Here is a 15,595-nt window from a genome sequence, read left to right on the forward strand (position 1 = left end):
TTCCAGGTTCGATTCCCGGCGGTGCCAGTAAATTCTTTTATTTGTTCGCTGGAGTTTTCTGGTGACACCAACGGTCGCGAAAGAACCCTTGGGGGGTAGAGGTAAAAAGCTTTGCTTTAAAAAAATTCCCCCGCATTTCCCCGAGGGGGAGAATGTGAAAGTGCGAATGCACGGTTGTCGGCCCGCTTGCGGCGCTTGCGCTCGGCCCCCGCAGCCCACCGCCTTGCCGCCTTCTCTTCCATCTCTTCCATCGGGTTTGTAGTATCACGTGTACACCACGCAGTTATCAAGCCGCTATAACGCCGCTGAGTCGCCAACGCACGCCGCTGACGACGTAGTTTGAATGCGTTAAAGATATAAGGCGCGTCTAACACTGATATCACCGTCGCGTCCGTGGCTTGGTCGGTAGCGCGTCGCGCTGCGGCCCGCAAAGTCCTCGGATCGAAACCTGGCGCCGGATGCTGTTTTTTCTTTAAAGAGCACTGCGGACGCCGCCGCCGCCGCCGCCGACGCCGGCGGTGGATGGTTTGGGGTCGCTTATAAAGAGCATTCGCTCTTAAAAAAAAAAAAACCCAAGACATAGACCTCCTGGGGCTCGTACCCAAGCCGTCAGCGCAAGTACTCAGTACTCTACATCGAGGCCACAGAGCCCGAACGGTAGGCTCCCTTTAGAATACGCTGAAAAGAATAGTGCGCGCAGTGACATCACACATGTCACGTGGGCGCTCTGTACAGCGAGGCGTTTGGAAACACGCCACCGGGGCCCGTAGCCTGGTCGTAACCTTCTTCGTCCTTATCTCCTCTCCTTCAATACACTTTAATCGGTGAAAACGTCGAGGAGGTCATCGCTCGTGGCTAAATATCCCTAGCATGTGCGCAGCCGCAACGCCGGTGTGTATGCCGCTGCAATGAGTACAGTTTGCGGAGGTGAGAAAAGACATATTTTCTTTGTCGCGAGACCTTGCCGCAGTTTGGAGACTCTGGATTTGTAATATTCCCTGGGCAGAGCCGCCCTGCGTGATAAATGGCCACTGCCATCTGACGCTCACGCACACTTACAGCTACTCCGGAGTACCGCACCCTTACTCGGAGCAATAGGACGATACGCACTACAGAGTGGTCTCTACAAAGCAGTATAGAGCGAGCCTGGCCATGTGTTTTTAGGCGGCACAGAAGAACGACGACGCCCACGAAAGGCCCTATGATCCCACAATGAACTTTAGTGGTATCCCCCTTCATCCCCTCCCTACTTACCTCCTTCCCCCCCAAAGGGCTTCGTGTCTCATTTAAATAAAGCACATTCATTCATTCTCTGCCTCCCAACAAAGACGAAGCAGCGAGTTAATGCCCTTCGGTGAGTGCACCAAGCGAGAGCAACGACCGCTTTCGGTACGCAAAACAAAAATTGCCAGACGGCAGCTTCCTAATAACTCGTACCCTACCAAGGAAACGCCGAAAACATAATTTTTCAAGGATTAGGCGTCATAAATTACGGCAGAGCACGTTCGAGAGAAAAGGCTAGCTCTGATTAGACAAGTGTGCCAGATGTCCTCGCTCTTTGTTTAATTAAGACAAAGCCCCGCCGGTCGCATATTAACAGCGAGAGTCTGGCGCCCCAGATCACCTAGACGCCGGCTGTCGCTCGCCGAGAGAGCAATTTCTGCTCCATTGCGTCTCCGATCCACGAAAAAAAAAAGAGGTCTAACGGTTCTCACCGATGCCGCGCGCTCGAAATGGAAAGAGTCATTCAAGTGCCTCTGCACACGATCAGTGCGGCTAGAGCCGAAGTTCTCCCATCCCCTGAAAAGACTTCGCCACTCTCGTGGAAGACACAGTGCTTTCCCGCAGATGTTTTCGCACCGCAAGGTATACGTACCCCATTCGTATTTACGTCGTTTCGTTTCGGAACGGTAACCGCCGACGACTATGAATCTGAACCCTTCCACGATGATTGCAGAAGCCTTCGTAATGGTCTTTTTGCTCTTTACACGGACTGTTTTTTTTTTTTTCGCCTTCGTGGTGGCTGTTGTTTCCTACGGAAACCTACGCCGACTCTAACACCGGGATCCCATCAGATTGTCGGAGGGGCTTCGATTGCAGGGTTTTGCAATAAGCTGATGGGATCTACCGAAGCATTCTTCGCGTTCAGCGCACGGGCGTTGAATGGACATTCTTGTGTAAGATAGGAAGAGACAGAGGCACGGAAAAAAATGTGGAAGCCAGTGCACGAATTGTGAAAAAAAAAGAAAAAAAAAAGCTATATAGAACTGGTGATTCGCTCATATCCCGGCCAGGAAAGCGGGAGCGTCCTTTCAGTTTCTTGGTGCGGAAACAGCGAATCCAAAAGACGTTTACCCCAAAAGAAGTCCTTCTTCGGTTGCTCTTTGTGGGCGACGAAACAGTTCAAACGTTTCGATTCGGTCACGTCGAGGGCGAAGAAGTCTTTTCAAACAGCGCCGCTGCATTGGCTGTTGTGGACTGCGGAGGAAAGGCCCAACGCCTTCTGCCCAAGTGGGTGCCTTTCACTGCACTGACGGACGGTACTTTTCCTTGACAGGGCTGCAAATGGACTGCTACGAGATGATGGTTACATTGTGCATCGTAAGATGCTCACATCGCCTGCCGCTATGCTTTATTGCTAGTACAAGCAAATCTTGTTTTCTTTGGTCACCCAGAAAGCGTGATAATACACTGTGGCCTTCGTATCGAAAACCGCAACGGTGTGCGGGTCGTCGTCCTTTGAATTGCCTCCCACGCCTTTTTATTTAACTGGTAGTGTTGCTTAATATCAAATGTTGTTGTATATCTTTTCATTTTGCCCTTTCGCCTCTCCCTTCTAAGAAGCTGTCAAACTCCAGCGCTCCTCATTCAAAGTGACTGTAGCCACTTGGGTAGCATAATGCCGCTCAGTTTTGTGGTCAGTTGATTTCAAACTTTCACTGTTTAAAACAAATTTCAAGTTGCATCATGAAAGATTTAAAAAGGAAGAAAAAAAGCCTCAGCGCTAGGGCTCCTGTTCAGGGCAGATGCGTCAAGAAACGCGCTGTAATGATCAGAAGGCCACGGCTGGCAGAATGTGCAACTGTCATTTAAAGCTTGAGGCGGCCGCTCTCTGCAAGACGGGCACAGACCACGCAAAATGTAAGCGTGTTATCCCATTAAAAATATTTTTGGTAGTTTGTACCAAACCACCAAAGGTGAAGACGAGGCCTGCGTACGGAGGAATCGTTTTTGCAGGAACGAAAGTAAATTAGCTGTTCTTATACGCTGGAGCTCAAAATGGTTCTTTCTTGTAAAAAAAGGCGAAAACTCATTTTATGATATAACAGACGAAGAGCTAGCTAATACGAAGGCATTCAAATTATTTAAAAAGCGTTGCCAGGATAACCTTTAGTTCGCTGGCTTTTTTATACTCGCATACGTCAGCGAACAATCTTCCTAAAGCAGAAGGTCCTTCGGACAAACATCTGTAGCTCCCCGTTTGGTCGAACTAAGACCCAAATTTTCAGTCCCTACCCTCTAAAATATTCGCGTCCTGTGTTGCTCAATATGGAAACATGTAGATTTCATGTAGCAGCGTAAGAAGCACTTCATTACCACTGGCTTTCCGTGATTCTCGTGCTGCTGAATAATTCATGTGCACTCACATATATGGTATGGTCAGAATGGCTTAGCTTCATTCACCTAACGAGCTACTAAGCCGTAGCACTAAATATTTCCGGTCTTGCGGTGACCACAATCAAGCCAGAACCGAAATACAGCCCATAATTAAGGCCTCAGCTGTTTTTGTGGCGTTATGAACGTGGGCGCAACTGATGAGTGTCACCCAGTCTTGTTCGTTTTGAATGTCAGACAATATACACGGCAAATAAAAGCTGCCACCAACTCTGTGTGTGTTTTTTTTTTTGTTATAACATAACGTGAGGCATACCTGAGTGAAAGATAGACTTATCCGTCCGGAACACACGAAGTCCCTCCACCCCATATATTTCCGGCTAATTTTCGTCTGTTAATTTCCGTCTTATGCTGCCTTGCAATAAGATAATAAGTGGAGCCCACATCTCTAGTATTATTGTTCTTGAGGGAAGATGATTTTGTAACTGCCGTACATATAATAATTATTTGTTGACAGAAATTAGCCGTAGCCTCTTAAAATCTCTGTGCGTCTTCAGGTCGCACAGATGCATACTGTTAGAACGATTTATGAGCCTTTCTAGGGTCTCTTGCCTAGGCGGAGGCTTTCAATCACGGAAACGCAAATGCTGCACTAGACAGCCTGCGTTAACCCCGCATTTGTGTCGTCGTCAAGATCCCACTCGTATGAAATCAAACCTGAAATTGAAATACTTTAGCATACGTTCCAAAAGAAAGTTGAGAGAAGCACGAAAGATTCGTCCAATCCAAGAAAAGTGCGTTCAATCGATCGTCAAGCCTTGAAAGACCCAAATCGCAAAAGAGCAACGTACCCATTCGACCATGTTTCGCGCACCAAGTAAACGCATCCACGAACGACCTAAATCTATATCGATAGGAGGTTTTCGAGTAAAGGTACACAATTTTGCTCGTTATTCGTTTTTATACCTGTATTTTCTTATCTGGAAACGTTGCGTTCTAGCGATTTTTACGTAATCGCTTTGACAAAATGGAGGGCCGGTTTCATGCACGCGCCGTGTGTCCGCGGAGATGTTATCAGAACTTTTCGGTCACCCAACCGGTCGATGAAGAAACGCATTAGCTTTTTAAAAAGACGCCATCGGTCCTACTACGAAAGCTTTTGCTTTGATAATCCGAGAATACGTATCTACTCGCACGCTTAAAACCTCGCTCAAGAAACTTTTGCTCTAAGCTTTAAATACTTTTACCTACCAGTACAAAGCTTTTCAAGAAACCGGGAAAAATGCAACGCAACGCATTGCCGCACAGCCAAAGGCGTCACACCCACGGGCAAGTGTTGCCGGCACTGAACCCTTCGGTATTGGACTTGTGCCTACATGATTGATGCAAGCAAGCGCACGTGTTCAGGTATCGCTACACGGAAAACGCGTAGCCGCAGATTGCCCGCGATTCTCCAGGCTGCACACGCGGTGGTCGATCGGTGAACGCGCAACACTAGACGAAAACAAGAAAAGTGGCTCGCGCGTTCCCGGCGAAACTTCTTCCCCAGATGCAGGAGCATCTTCGCCGATAATCGAAGGACGGAGCCGACCCGCCAGCGATATCGACCCGCCGTCGTCCGGGTGCCGCACACGCGACGCGACGCGACTCGACGTGGCTGCTCCGGCGGTTCTCGTCAACGCCCGCGCAGATACCAGTCAGTTTCCTCCGATGCGCGAAATGAAACGGCGAGCCTGCCGCTCGATATCAGCGCGCACGCGTCTTCCTCGGTTTTCCGTGGCTCCCTTTATCTCGGGAGCACATCCGATGTTTTCTCGATAAATCAGGCAATGATGCAGGTTGTGCAGCAGAGTATAGTCGGGGCCAGCTATTCCTAGAGCAGCTTCACCATTAAGGATTTTAGAAAAGCCGGAACGAATCTTGATATTTCGCGTCCTTTCTATAATATTTTTGATTTTTTTTTTAATCTCACCCCTTTAAGGAGCAGTGGATGCCTACCCTTACCACCCAGGACACAGGGATCGAGAAAGACTCCATGGCGAGACCCTGGTTAGGAGGCCGCGGCCAGGTTTTTCTGTTCAAAGGATGTCCTCCACCATTGAGTGCCCTAATAGGCGAATTGCTTCCGGAGGATTGTCATATTGTTGCACCTTTAGGAGAGAATCGCTTGCAGACAAAAATGCCCTCTTATTTAGACGCAACGGCTGAAAGAAGTTAAGCAAAGAGAGCGCTGTAGAGACGAGAGGGAGGAGATCTCACGAAGCCTAAGTCCGTTCAAAAGTACTCCGTATAGCCTAGCCTGGTTACATGCTTCTTTTTTTCTTTTTCACCGGCTGCCGCAACTATAGGCGTCGAAAATATTTTTCCTCACATACTCAACTGGTCACGCCAGCGTCTCGGTAACACATGCCTTATAGCCAATTGAGGGCCCTTTTTCCAAATGAGTAACATGTTTCCATTATCTTTTTCAAACTATGAGCTGTTAACGCGCAGAAGTTACATATGGGGTATACGGCGCGCCGCAGTGGAGGGCTCCGGATTAACTTCGGCCACCTGGAGATCTTTAACGTGCCGCGAAATGTCGACCTCCCTCTGAAAAGTAGCCGCCGCGGCCGGGATCGAATCGGCGTCGTTGGGGTCAGCCGCACAACGCCATAGCCACTGAGCCACCGCGGCGCGTGGATGCACAATTGAATTGGGACACGCCCGCATTCTTGGACGTGTTAGCCCACATGGTCAGGAACCATTGTAGCATACTGTCTGTAGCGTATACGCAACAGGGTCGTGTGGGTACGACTCCCTAACTGCACTTCAACGACCGGGACACTTTGTGAAGCGAGATGCCTCTCAGCCAGGGTGCTATTAAAACAAGAAAATATCCGTGTCTGACTCCGCCTTGTTAGCGGTTCGTTTGCCCATCTTTTAGCTAATAGCTCCACAAGTCATGTGCAGGAATTCCTGCCGGCTTACTATCAACATCCTATAAGACCCGAGTTACTACCTTGGCAGTTTTCTACGTGGTCAATAACAACCACAGTGCCTAGAATCGGCCAAATGTCAGCGATGGCTCAACCGGCCTTGAGCTACTACACACTTCAGCATATATCTCGCGGCTACGGCGGGTATACTCACGTACATGCTGATGGGCCCGTGACTTCCGAATCTTCCGCCACAGGTGTATGGCTACCATCTTAGGGGGTCTCTGTGAGTCAAAAGTCAAAAACTCAGCTACAAGACATCGGCTACAAAAACCGAACTGGCAGCAGTAAGAGCTGCGCTGCAGATTGTCAAGGACTGCCCTCCAAAACCCTCGGTAATTTTCCTGGACTCCCGCTCTGCGCTACAAGCGCTTCTCAAGCGAGGAAGTAATCAATTGGCCAACTGATACAAGAAATCAACTTCCTACACACCGAGGAACCCCGCAACGGGCGCACTATTTCTTTGCAGTCGTTGCCAGGACACTGTGGCATCACGAGAAATGTGATATCCGATCGACTCGCGCGCAAGGGCCATTGTACGAGCTCACCAGCACAATTCCCTTTATCCAAGGAGAACGTCAACGGAATAGCCAGAACTTTCGGATGGCGCATGCAGTTGCAGCACTTGCGGAACCCGGACCTGCAGTACGCCCGCCTTTACGCTCTCGACCCGCAGTGTACGTTTCGTATACCTCACGGTTTATCGAGGCAAACAGAGTGGGCTATACATCGCCTGCGCCTCAAAGTTGCCTATACCAAAAGCTTTCTAAACAAAATCGCTCTTATGGCATCATTTCTGTGTCGCTTTGCGGTGTACGAGAAGATACTGAACCCCTGTTCTGTGTTAGTCTACGTTCCAATTCGGCGCTAACGACACCGCGAAGTTTATTACGGGTGAGAACGTTCAGCCTGAAGGACTTTTGAGGCCCCTGGAACAGCGAAGACAGTGCGATGTGCGGTTTTAAAGCTCTTGTGCGTTTTCTCAGAGTTTCTGGACTCGACTCCAGCATGTGACTGCCTCTGACGTTTCTTGTTTTCTTTTATGTGTGTGTGCGTGTGTCCGTATGGTGAAGGTTTCGTTTTTTTACTTTTCTTATTTGTATTATTTGTGTAAGCATATAACCTTCATCACATGTTCACCAACCATCTGAAGTAGCAAGCCCAGCATTATGCAGGGCTGACCTCTTCGGTCTCATTAAAGAATTTTCTCTCTCTCTCTCTCTCTCTCTCTCTCTCTCTCTCTAATAATTAGTCGTATGGGTACGTTGGAGGGGCTTAATTTAGCGCCTATTATTTTTCAGCTGCAATTATTGTTTAGTTTGGGCCAGTTTTCAGTTTGTACAGATTTGGTACAACTACCGTGTTTTTAAAATCAGTATCACTAATGGAGCCCTAACCATAACCGGTCTTCAAAAACTCCTGATGACAGAACGATGAACAACGAGAACGCAGCCCGCGACGCGGGCGCGAACATCGGGCCTGCTTTCCAACGCGCAATGCATAGCTTTTCGCTAATGGTGAACGGGGCGATATTGTTCTTTTCATTTCTGCCCGCTGAGATTGAAAAATAAACGTCAGCTTTCCGATGCAACATGCCATAAGCTGCAAGCAGCCTTTAGCTAACGGTGCATCGGGCTTCTTATTTTCTGCCAACAAAAAAAATTAACAAAACGAAAACAAGATACACTAGGCACCCGGTTAGTTTGACATCTTGTACGTTCATGAATATTATCTGGAAAAGGCAGCCCTTTTTCTTGCTCGTGTTTTCTTTAAAACCTTATTAGGAGAGAAAAAAAAATATCAGAGACCAATAAATATCGTAAACTAGTTGATAAACGGCAAACATAAAAAGCCATTATAAGCGCCTCAGAACACATTTTATGACTTTTCGATTTAGTCGGGCGGTAGTTGTTTTCCGTGTCACGCAAATTCTCACCACTGTTCTGCCGCTCACAAATGACCTATCATAAAACCCTTAAAATCTGTCCCTTCGCTGGCCACCGTTGTCACCGCCGGTGAATCCGTAGCACTTCTTTTCTGCGGGAGCTTAAGTCCAGCGCCGCCTTAACTTCAAGGGTCCTCACACAAGCCACGTGGGGTTCAAATTGTGCCTATATTATCCCCAACTACGGTTTTTGTTTTAAAGTTAGTGATTGTTCTCAGTATGCAACACTGAGTCGCCATCAACACCATCAGTCACCACCAGTAACTCATCCCCAGCACTAGAAACCTCTAGCACCAACGTATCGAAGTTTGAACTAAATAAAAATATTGCGAGAATCATCATACCAATACCATCGTCACCATCATATCGCGTCCGTAGATCAGTTGGCAAAGAAGCGGGCGAACCAAAAATGGCGTGTTGCTTTTATAGCCGAAACGTCACGCCAGGGCATGAAAATTAGGCGTGGAAGCAGCGGTAAAACTTTTACAACTCCAAGCGCCGACTTAGCTGTAAAAATCACGTCAGGCTTCTGGTCAACGAAATCGAAAGATCGGCCGTTGCGTTTCCTAAATATTAAAAAAAAAGCACGATTTATGTAATCTCTAAACCGTTAGGAAATAACCGAGCAACTGAGGAACACAGCATGTGGTGTCGAACTTCTACAAGCGAGCGGAGCCGCAAAACACAGTTTTTTCAAAGTTCCTAGCTGGAGCGAAAGCGGTACTTACAATTTTCACACTTTCAAAAATAGAAAAAGAAAAGGAAGTTTTCAATTCAAAGTTGCTGCGGCTTAGAGTCACGTGAAAAGGTTACGTTGCGATGCTACCTTTGAGCGAAGTATTGCTAACATGAACAGTTTCTTCAGACACCTCCGCGCACCAGGTGTACCAGAAAACCATAGCACGGGTCACCCTGTTCGGTTTCCTTCAGATATTGCAGTTAGTTTGAATCTTTCAACACGAGTAGCTTTGCCAAGCATGCCAGTGAGACTGTAACATGTGGAACATAATATAACCGGAAGTAATTAACGCCTCTTTTGATAATAAACACTATATATTATGTTATCAGTCTTGAAAACTGTAAGGCATGTGCACGACCGTGCGAAGGCGCAAGTCTATATTGACTTGGGAGTACCTTGTCAGATATCACTGGTTGTATGAGCGTTCCCTCGCGTGCTGTAACAATGAATACAGGTTGTCGCTATTGCACGTTGCAGACAGGAAATAAGTCGGAATCGCGTATAAGAAAACTTTGAAAACCACGTATGCATGTGTCGTATGACAAGGTGTGGTAGAGGCAGGGTTCCACACTATTCTGCTACAAGCATTATGTCAAAAAATCTCCTACTGAAGCCATTCCTTTCCCATACCATTTTCCTCCAAGCGCTATTTTTTTCTTCAAGTTTACGACAAATAAGGTGCCAAAAATAGATAATTCAGTGAAATAAATAAACATCAGTAAATATGACAGGTCAGTTACACACACAAAAAAAACCGTGGCGAGAAATATTGATACTGTTTAAAACTTCGCCCACTGTTCAACATAAACGAAGAATGTCTTTGCTGAAACACAAGGCAGATTACATAGCTCTACTAAATAGCTTAGGCTAGTGCACCATAACCATTTTAGATATCCACAAGTAGCGTCATATCCGCTTTTTTCAAGCATCTGATACGCCATGCAAAGGTACAGTTTATTAGGTTACTTTTTTCCCGTTCATTATTATTAAGAAACGGTTTTGTAGGAAAAAAATGACAAAAGAGACGGCCGTCCGTCTGAGTCGCAACCGTATTTTATGCCAGTAAACTCATGTGGAGATGCACGTAGCTCAAAGAGACAACTCCTCGTTTACGTTGCACCGAAACAAACCCCGCAAAAGAATTGATTACAATGGAGCAACAAATACAAAAAAAAAAAAAAAAAACCTGCGGGCATGTTGCTTTGGAAGCCACTCTGGTGTGTACGAGCCGAGGCAGAGTAACGGGCAGTTCCGGTTTTCCTCAGGCTCAATTCATTCAGATATGTCCGCGCAGGCCCCCTTACCGTCACATAACATGCAGAAAGACTCCGCCAAAAACTTAAGAAAGCAATCTTTTTTACGGCCACAGGAAACCACCCGTAAATAAAAAAAACGGTTGATTAAGAAGCAGCGAAAAAAGATAAAACTTCCGTTTGTTCCGTGTATTCCATGCTTAGGCTACCGCAACCAAGGGACTTTATTTATTTGTTTTACTTACGGCCGCAGCTTGAACACTTTCTTTGAGAAACCTCATGCCTCTTGCCCATTTTAATAAACACTTAGCTATGCCAGGAACCAGGGCTAGCACGAGCGAATGGTTTCTTTAGAATGGAGGAAGTGGACCCTGCTTCAACCTGCAGCATTAGTGAAACTTTCTTATTCCTATTTGTTGTCGTTGTTCGTAAGCATACTACAGGGCCATTAGTGTGATGATAATGGGTCTTCAACGTTCTGTAAGGCCAGGTTTGAATGCTCGCACACATCATTTTAACAGGCAAGCCGACTTTCAGCAATCTACGCACCTGGTCCGGCCAGGACAAGTGATGCGTTGGTTGCCGTTGGTGCTGTCGCCGTCGTATCCGTCAGCTGCGTCCCCTTCACTTCAAACCCGACGACGAGGCACAGCAAGAGTCGCTCCATGATAAGACAGGACCACATCGCGTCTTTTTATCCCGGCGTGCTAACACCGTCACAAGAAAGAACGCGGAACACAACACTGACGCGAAACTTTGAATTCCGTGATATCCGATGTTTTGCCTCCCTAGAACCTCAGCGCTGTTTCGACCTCGCCAGAGAACAAAGAATAATAGTTTTTTGGTTTATGTAGAACACTACCGGCTGATATTATCAGTTATATACCGAAGGCCGCTCCAGTGTACGACTTCTAATCAGGATGATTTCAACAGCACAACCGAGAATCAGTTACAACCACTTTTGGGAGATGGCAGGTGTATCCATGTGCGCTTTACGGAACGCTGTCTTTTCACTTTCTGTTGTCGCCAATGAGGTTAATCCGCTGGCTGGAGAAGCACCGTGATCACTGGACAATGACGCTCAAGGCGATCTGGGTCGTCCTTCCAGAAACCACGCACAAACAAATGAAACAGGCGAAGTGTCTAGTTAATCCAAGCTTGAAGGGGGTGAGCCGATAAGTATTTACATGTTCACGACACAAGAAAGAAAACCGCTGGACGAGTCCCAAGACGAAAGAGCAGGTTCTGTTAGCACTCGACGAAACGCAGAAGCACTCAGCAGCCGAAGCCAACCTCAGCGATAGAACGTGGAAAAATTATCCCGGGGCTAGCAGGACATGCAGCATCAAGCACTGGCGCAAACGCTCTGCACTGTCACGTGCCACGACGAATGACTTGTATTCCTCGTCAGGACGAAGCGATTCCACAAAGCAGATGCGCACCGACAATTCACGCCTCCGACGAAGAAAGCCGTGAGGAACAAGCCCGTGTGAGAATCAGAGAAGTTGCGGACGAAGCAGCAGCACAATCTTCCGGCCGCGAGCAGGTCGGTGTCGCATGTCAGGCGGCGACTAGTGCCGGAAAGCCGGATGGATGGGAGAGGCGCCGGCGAAGAAACCCGCGAAAAGACGCGCGGGCCCGAGCTGCGAGCGGGCGGTGAAGGAGGCGCGGGATCGGCGCTCTGCGGAGAAGCCGCGCTCCGGGGAGGAACGACGACAGCGTCACCGCTCTTCGGGGCCGAGTCAGCCGGCACACTGCGATCAATGGTTGCCACCGCCGACACCGGGTGCCGCCGTGGTCGTGGGCGTGAGCGAAAGGAGAGCGTCGCGTCGATGGCGTCGTCATGCGTGACGTCACGGGGCAGCAGCGGCCAGGGCAGGTGCGCTACCGGCCAGAGGATGAATTCGAACGAGGAGGAATTCCTCCACCGTCGTGTCACCCGCCCTGTGTCGCCCCAGCGGAATCGAATGTAGGCCGTCTCCACTTCCCCTCAGTTTACCTGCAGCCCGCATGTATGGATGAGATCATATAGTAGAGATGTTTGGCGTTGCACGGTAAACGCTGCTCGTTGGTCTCAGACGCTGCAGTGGGTTGAATCAGACAGTGTTTATTTAAGGGTGTTGTTTGCGATGACCGAATGTGTGCACTCAGAGACGAAAACGAAGCATGATCTTGTTTTGTTTTGTCAATTTTCAGTTTTGTTTGTTCACTTGAAATGAATTCAATTTTTTATATATTTAGAGCGTCTTATATTGTTGCGCTGTTGCTGTAAATTTTTTTTTGTAATTATTATCCCTGCATTAACTCATCGAGGGTCCCTGTACAGTGACTGACTCCGGGACCATTGTCTGTAGTGTTTTTACTTATGGACTTTTCCTGCGCACTTCAAGAAACTCCTTCTTCAAAAACGACAAGATGCTTGAGGTAGTCACATGTAAATAGATTTTATGCGCACTAGTACGTGAGCAACGGTAGGTCGAGGAACATTCCTGACAGAACTAACCTCACTAACGCTGTTCCGGCACTCACTAAAGATCATGTGGCAGAACCATTGTCGCATGGGGTGAGCGGGAGAATACGGTAGACGGCGGAAAAGTTACGAATGTGTTTGAAAAAGCTCGCGAAATTGTTCTTAAGATATTTCAGGTCATCAAAGGTACGAGTCGTCCGGAAGTTCCAAGCTACTTCTAATCCACTAGAAAGACGTTCAGGAGCTTAAGATTTACTCGCTAAACAGCCCGTACCCAGGATACTATTGAAGTTGTTTTCCGAAGTAATAGTTGACAGAGTGGGCGGGACGGTAGATTTTCATCAATGTAAATAAAACAGGCTGTATGTACAAGAGGTTGTTGAAGATGGGTCATATTAATTCCATGTTCGAGAAATTCATAGTATATATAGCTAGCCTCAGTATGCGACAATTGGCGATTATTAAGAAAGCCTTACATTCAGTCGGTATCTCCAAAGTTATGAAAGCAATGCAACACTTGGTAGTTGGAGATACTTCCACATGAATTTTACACGGCATTTACAACAACGAACTGCCACGATAATCCTTCAAAGGAAGTGGGAGAACTTTCCTCTCAGGAAGGATGCAACACAACGAGACACGTTCTGCGTGGAATTGTTTACAGAGTCTTCAGAGCGTATTCAGGAAGACCGGCGGAGTTTAGTACGAATTTTCGCACAAACTAAAAATACGCTAGGATTTCGAAATTTGCAGATTACATTGTCTTGTAGAGTAAGTCCGGCAAGGAACTTTTAAGAGTGGTTCGGAAGCTTTGTTACTAGTCCCTTCCCACAACAAACTTGATGCAGGCTATTAATCAATAGCTGTTATTTCTATGCCTTTGAAAATGGCTTTGCAGATAATGCATAATCCAGAACACCTACTCTATTCATACAACGGTAGCCTCACGAGAAAAAATGGCCGCATATCGGCTCCTTTCGTTGCAAGTGTCAACGAAAGACGATAGCCGACTGGCACCCTTGCTAAGTAAATGCCTCCCTTCTCTTTCCCACTCACCTCTCATGCTGTTCCTCTCCCGTCTCGTTCCTCCCAAGATAACACGCTAGAGGTTTTTTCAAGCCAAATTAAATTTACCGCGGTTTACTGCTCCAAGTCTCGATGCCAGCGCTGCCGTACGGCGGAGACGCGCGTGAATCGAGGCACCCTACTACCACTTTTGTAGAGCCACGTTGCCCTACTCCACGAGCGTTTCCAGCGAAACGTGGAGCCTGTCTAGTGGAACCTTTCATTGCTGTTGCCGTTTGATTTCTTAAATGCCGCCAGGCTCACGGGCAACAGCAGGCGACGGTTTTCTACAGTTCACGTAGTATTTCATTTGCTATCGCGAAAACCACGCATTCGTAAATTTTTTAATAAAAGAGCACTGCAAATATCTTTTATTTAATAATATTCTGCCTTATATTTGCGTAATATTATGTTCTTGTTCAACAATGTTGAGAAGTATGAATATTGACACCGGACGTAGACGTTTAGGTTTGGCTGTGGGTATATAAGACTATTTCGCAGCTTGTGTCACTTTGGCCAGGGGGCTGAATCGAGTCACAGACAGGCAGACAGACAGACAGACACACAGACCAAAATTTCTGTGTGTAAGTATCCCAAGAAATACTATCGTCTTTAAAAAAACTGCCTCAAATTTGAGCACCTGAACTTATTTATTTGCGATAAGACCGCCTAAAAATGAACAGAAAGGACGAAACACCGCATTTTGCGCTCCAGCGAGCTCCTGTTCTTCTATGGGCAGCAGAACGCTAAAGTCCAGCCGCTTCGGTTTGGCCGCTCGGTCGGATCACGAAAATCATCCGCCAACGCAAAGTATGCGGCAGCAGGCGCGTGTTTCGCTGCACAAAACACGGAAGACGTGTCCAGCATTTAACATTGTCGACGCCACTTTAAGTGTTGGCCACCGGTGGCAGCGAAGTGTCTCTTTGCTTCCTCGCGGTCCCGTCTCATTTGTATCCACCCTTACCCCAAGAGCATCAAAAATATACGAGAAAAGAACGCGAATGGACGCATCGAAGCAACCATACACCTACAGAGACGAGAGACGTCGCAAACAAACAGATTGTATTGCTTCCCGGAAGCATTATGCGGCGACGACCGGTCGGCTTTCCACTGCTTGCCGGCGACTTCTTTTTTGTGTGTCAGTGAGGGAGGAGTTGTGTACGGCGATATTGTGTCGCCGGAGGTTGTGGTCTGAGAAAGCGCGCTGGGCTATGGCTGCCCAGCCTACATACAAATAGGCTGAGATTGTGGTACAGCTATGCTGAGCAAACAGAGAAGAGGAGAGAAAGTCATCGAAGCAAATAAAACTCGGTCTGGAAGTTTTTACGAGCTTCGCACCAGCGAAAAAGCATGAAGGCTTTGATGAGCAGTGCAATTGTGTTCGTCGACGAGAGGATGTAGCAGTAGTGTGTTTTGTAAACACATTAAATGTTTGCGGCTTTGTATGCTACTATTTTTTTGGGTTTTATTGTTTTATAGTTCCAAGCCTTATTGGGGCCTGTAGGATGGGCGAATGCCGATAATGTTATA

The 15,595-nt window shown here is 47.4% G+C and overlaps 1 protein-coding gene across 1 annotated transcript in view; it reads right to left on the reverse strand.

Moving 5' to 3' along the window:
* LOC144169864 (immunoglobulin superfamily member 10-like) overlaps nucleotides 1-12,299 on the reverse strand; it is a 275,080-nt gene extending 262,781 nt beyond the window's left edge. The window contains exon 1 of the mRNA XM_077699262.1: nucleotides 11,080-12,299. Within this exon, the coding sequence (XP_077555388.1) occupies nucleotides 11,080-11,215 (136 nt within the window). The 5' untranslated portion in view covers nucleotides 11,216-12,299. The remainder of the gene's footprint in view (nucleotides 1-11,079) is intronic.
* Between the last annotated feature and the right edge of the window lie 3,296 nt (nucleotides 12,300-15,595).

This window comes from Haemaphysalis longicornis, unplaced genomic scaffold (genome assembly GCF_048455015.1).
Source record: "Haemaphysalis longicornis isolate Haplotype H1 unplaced genomic scaffold, Haemaphysalis longicornis Haplotype H1 scaffold_2, whole genome shotgun sequence".
Classification (NCBI taxonomy): domain Eukaryota; kingdom Metazoa; phylum Arthropoda; class Arachnida; order Ixodida; family Ixodidae; genus Haemaphysalis; species Haemaphysalis longicornis.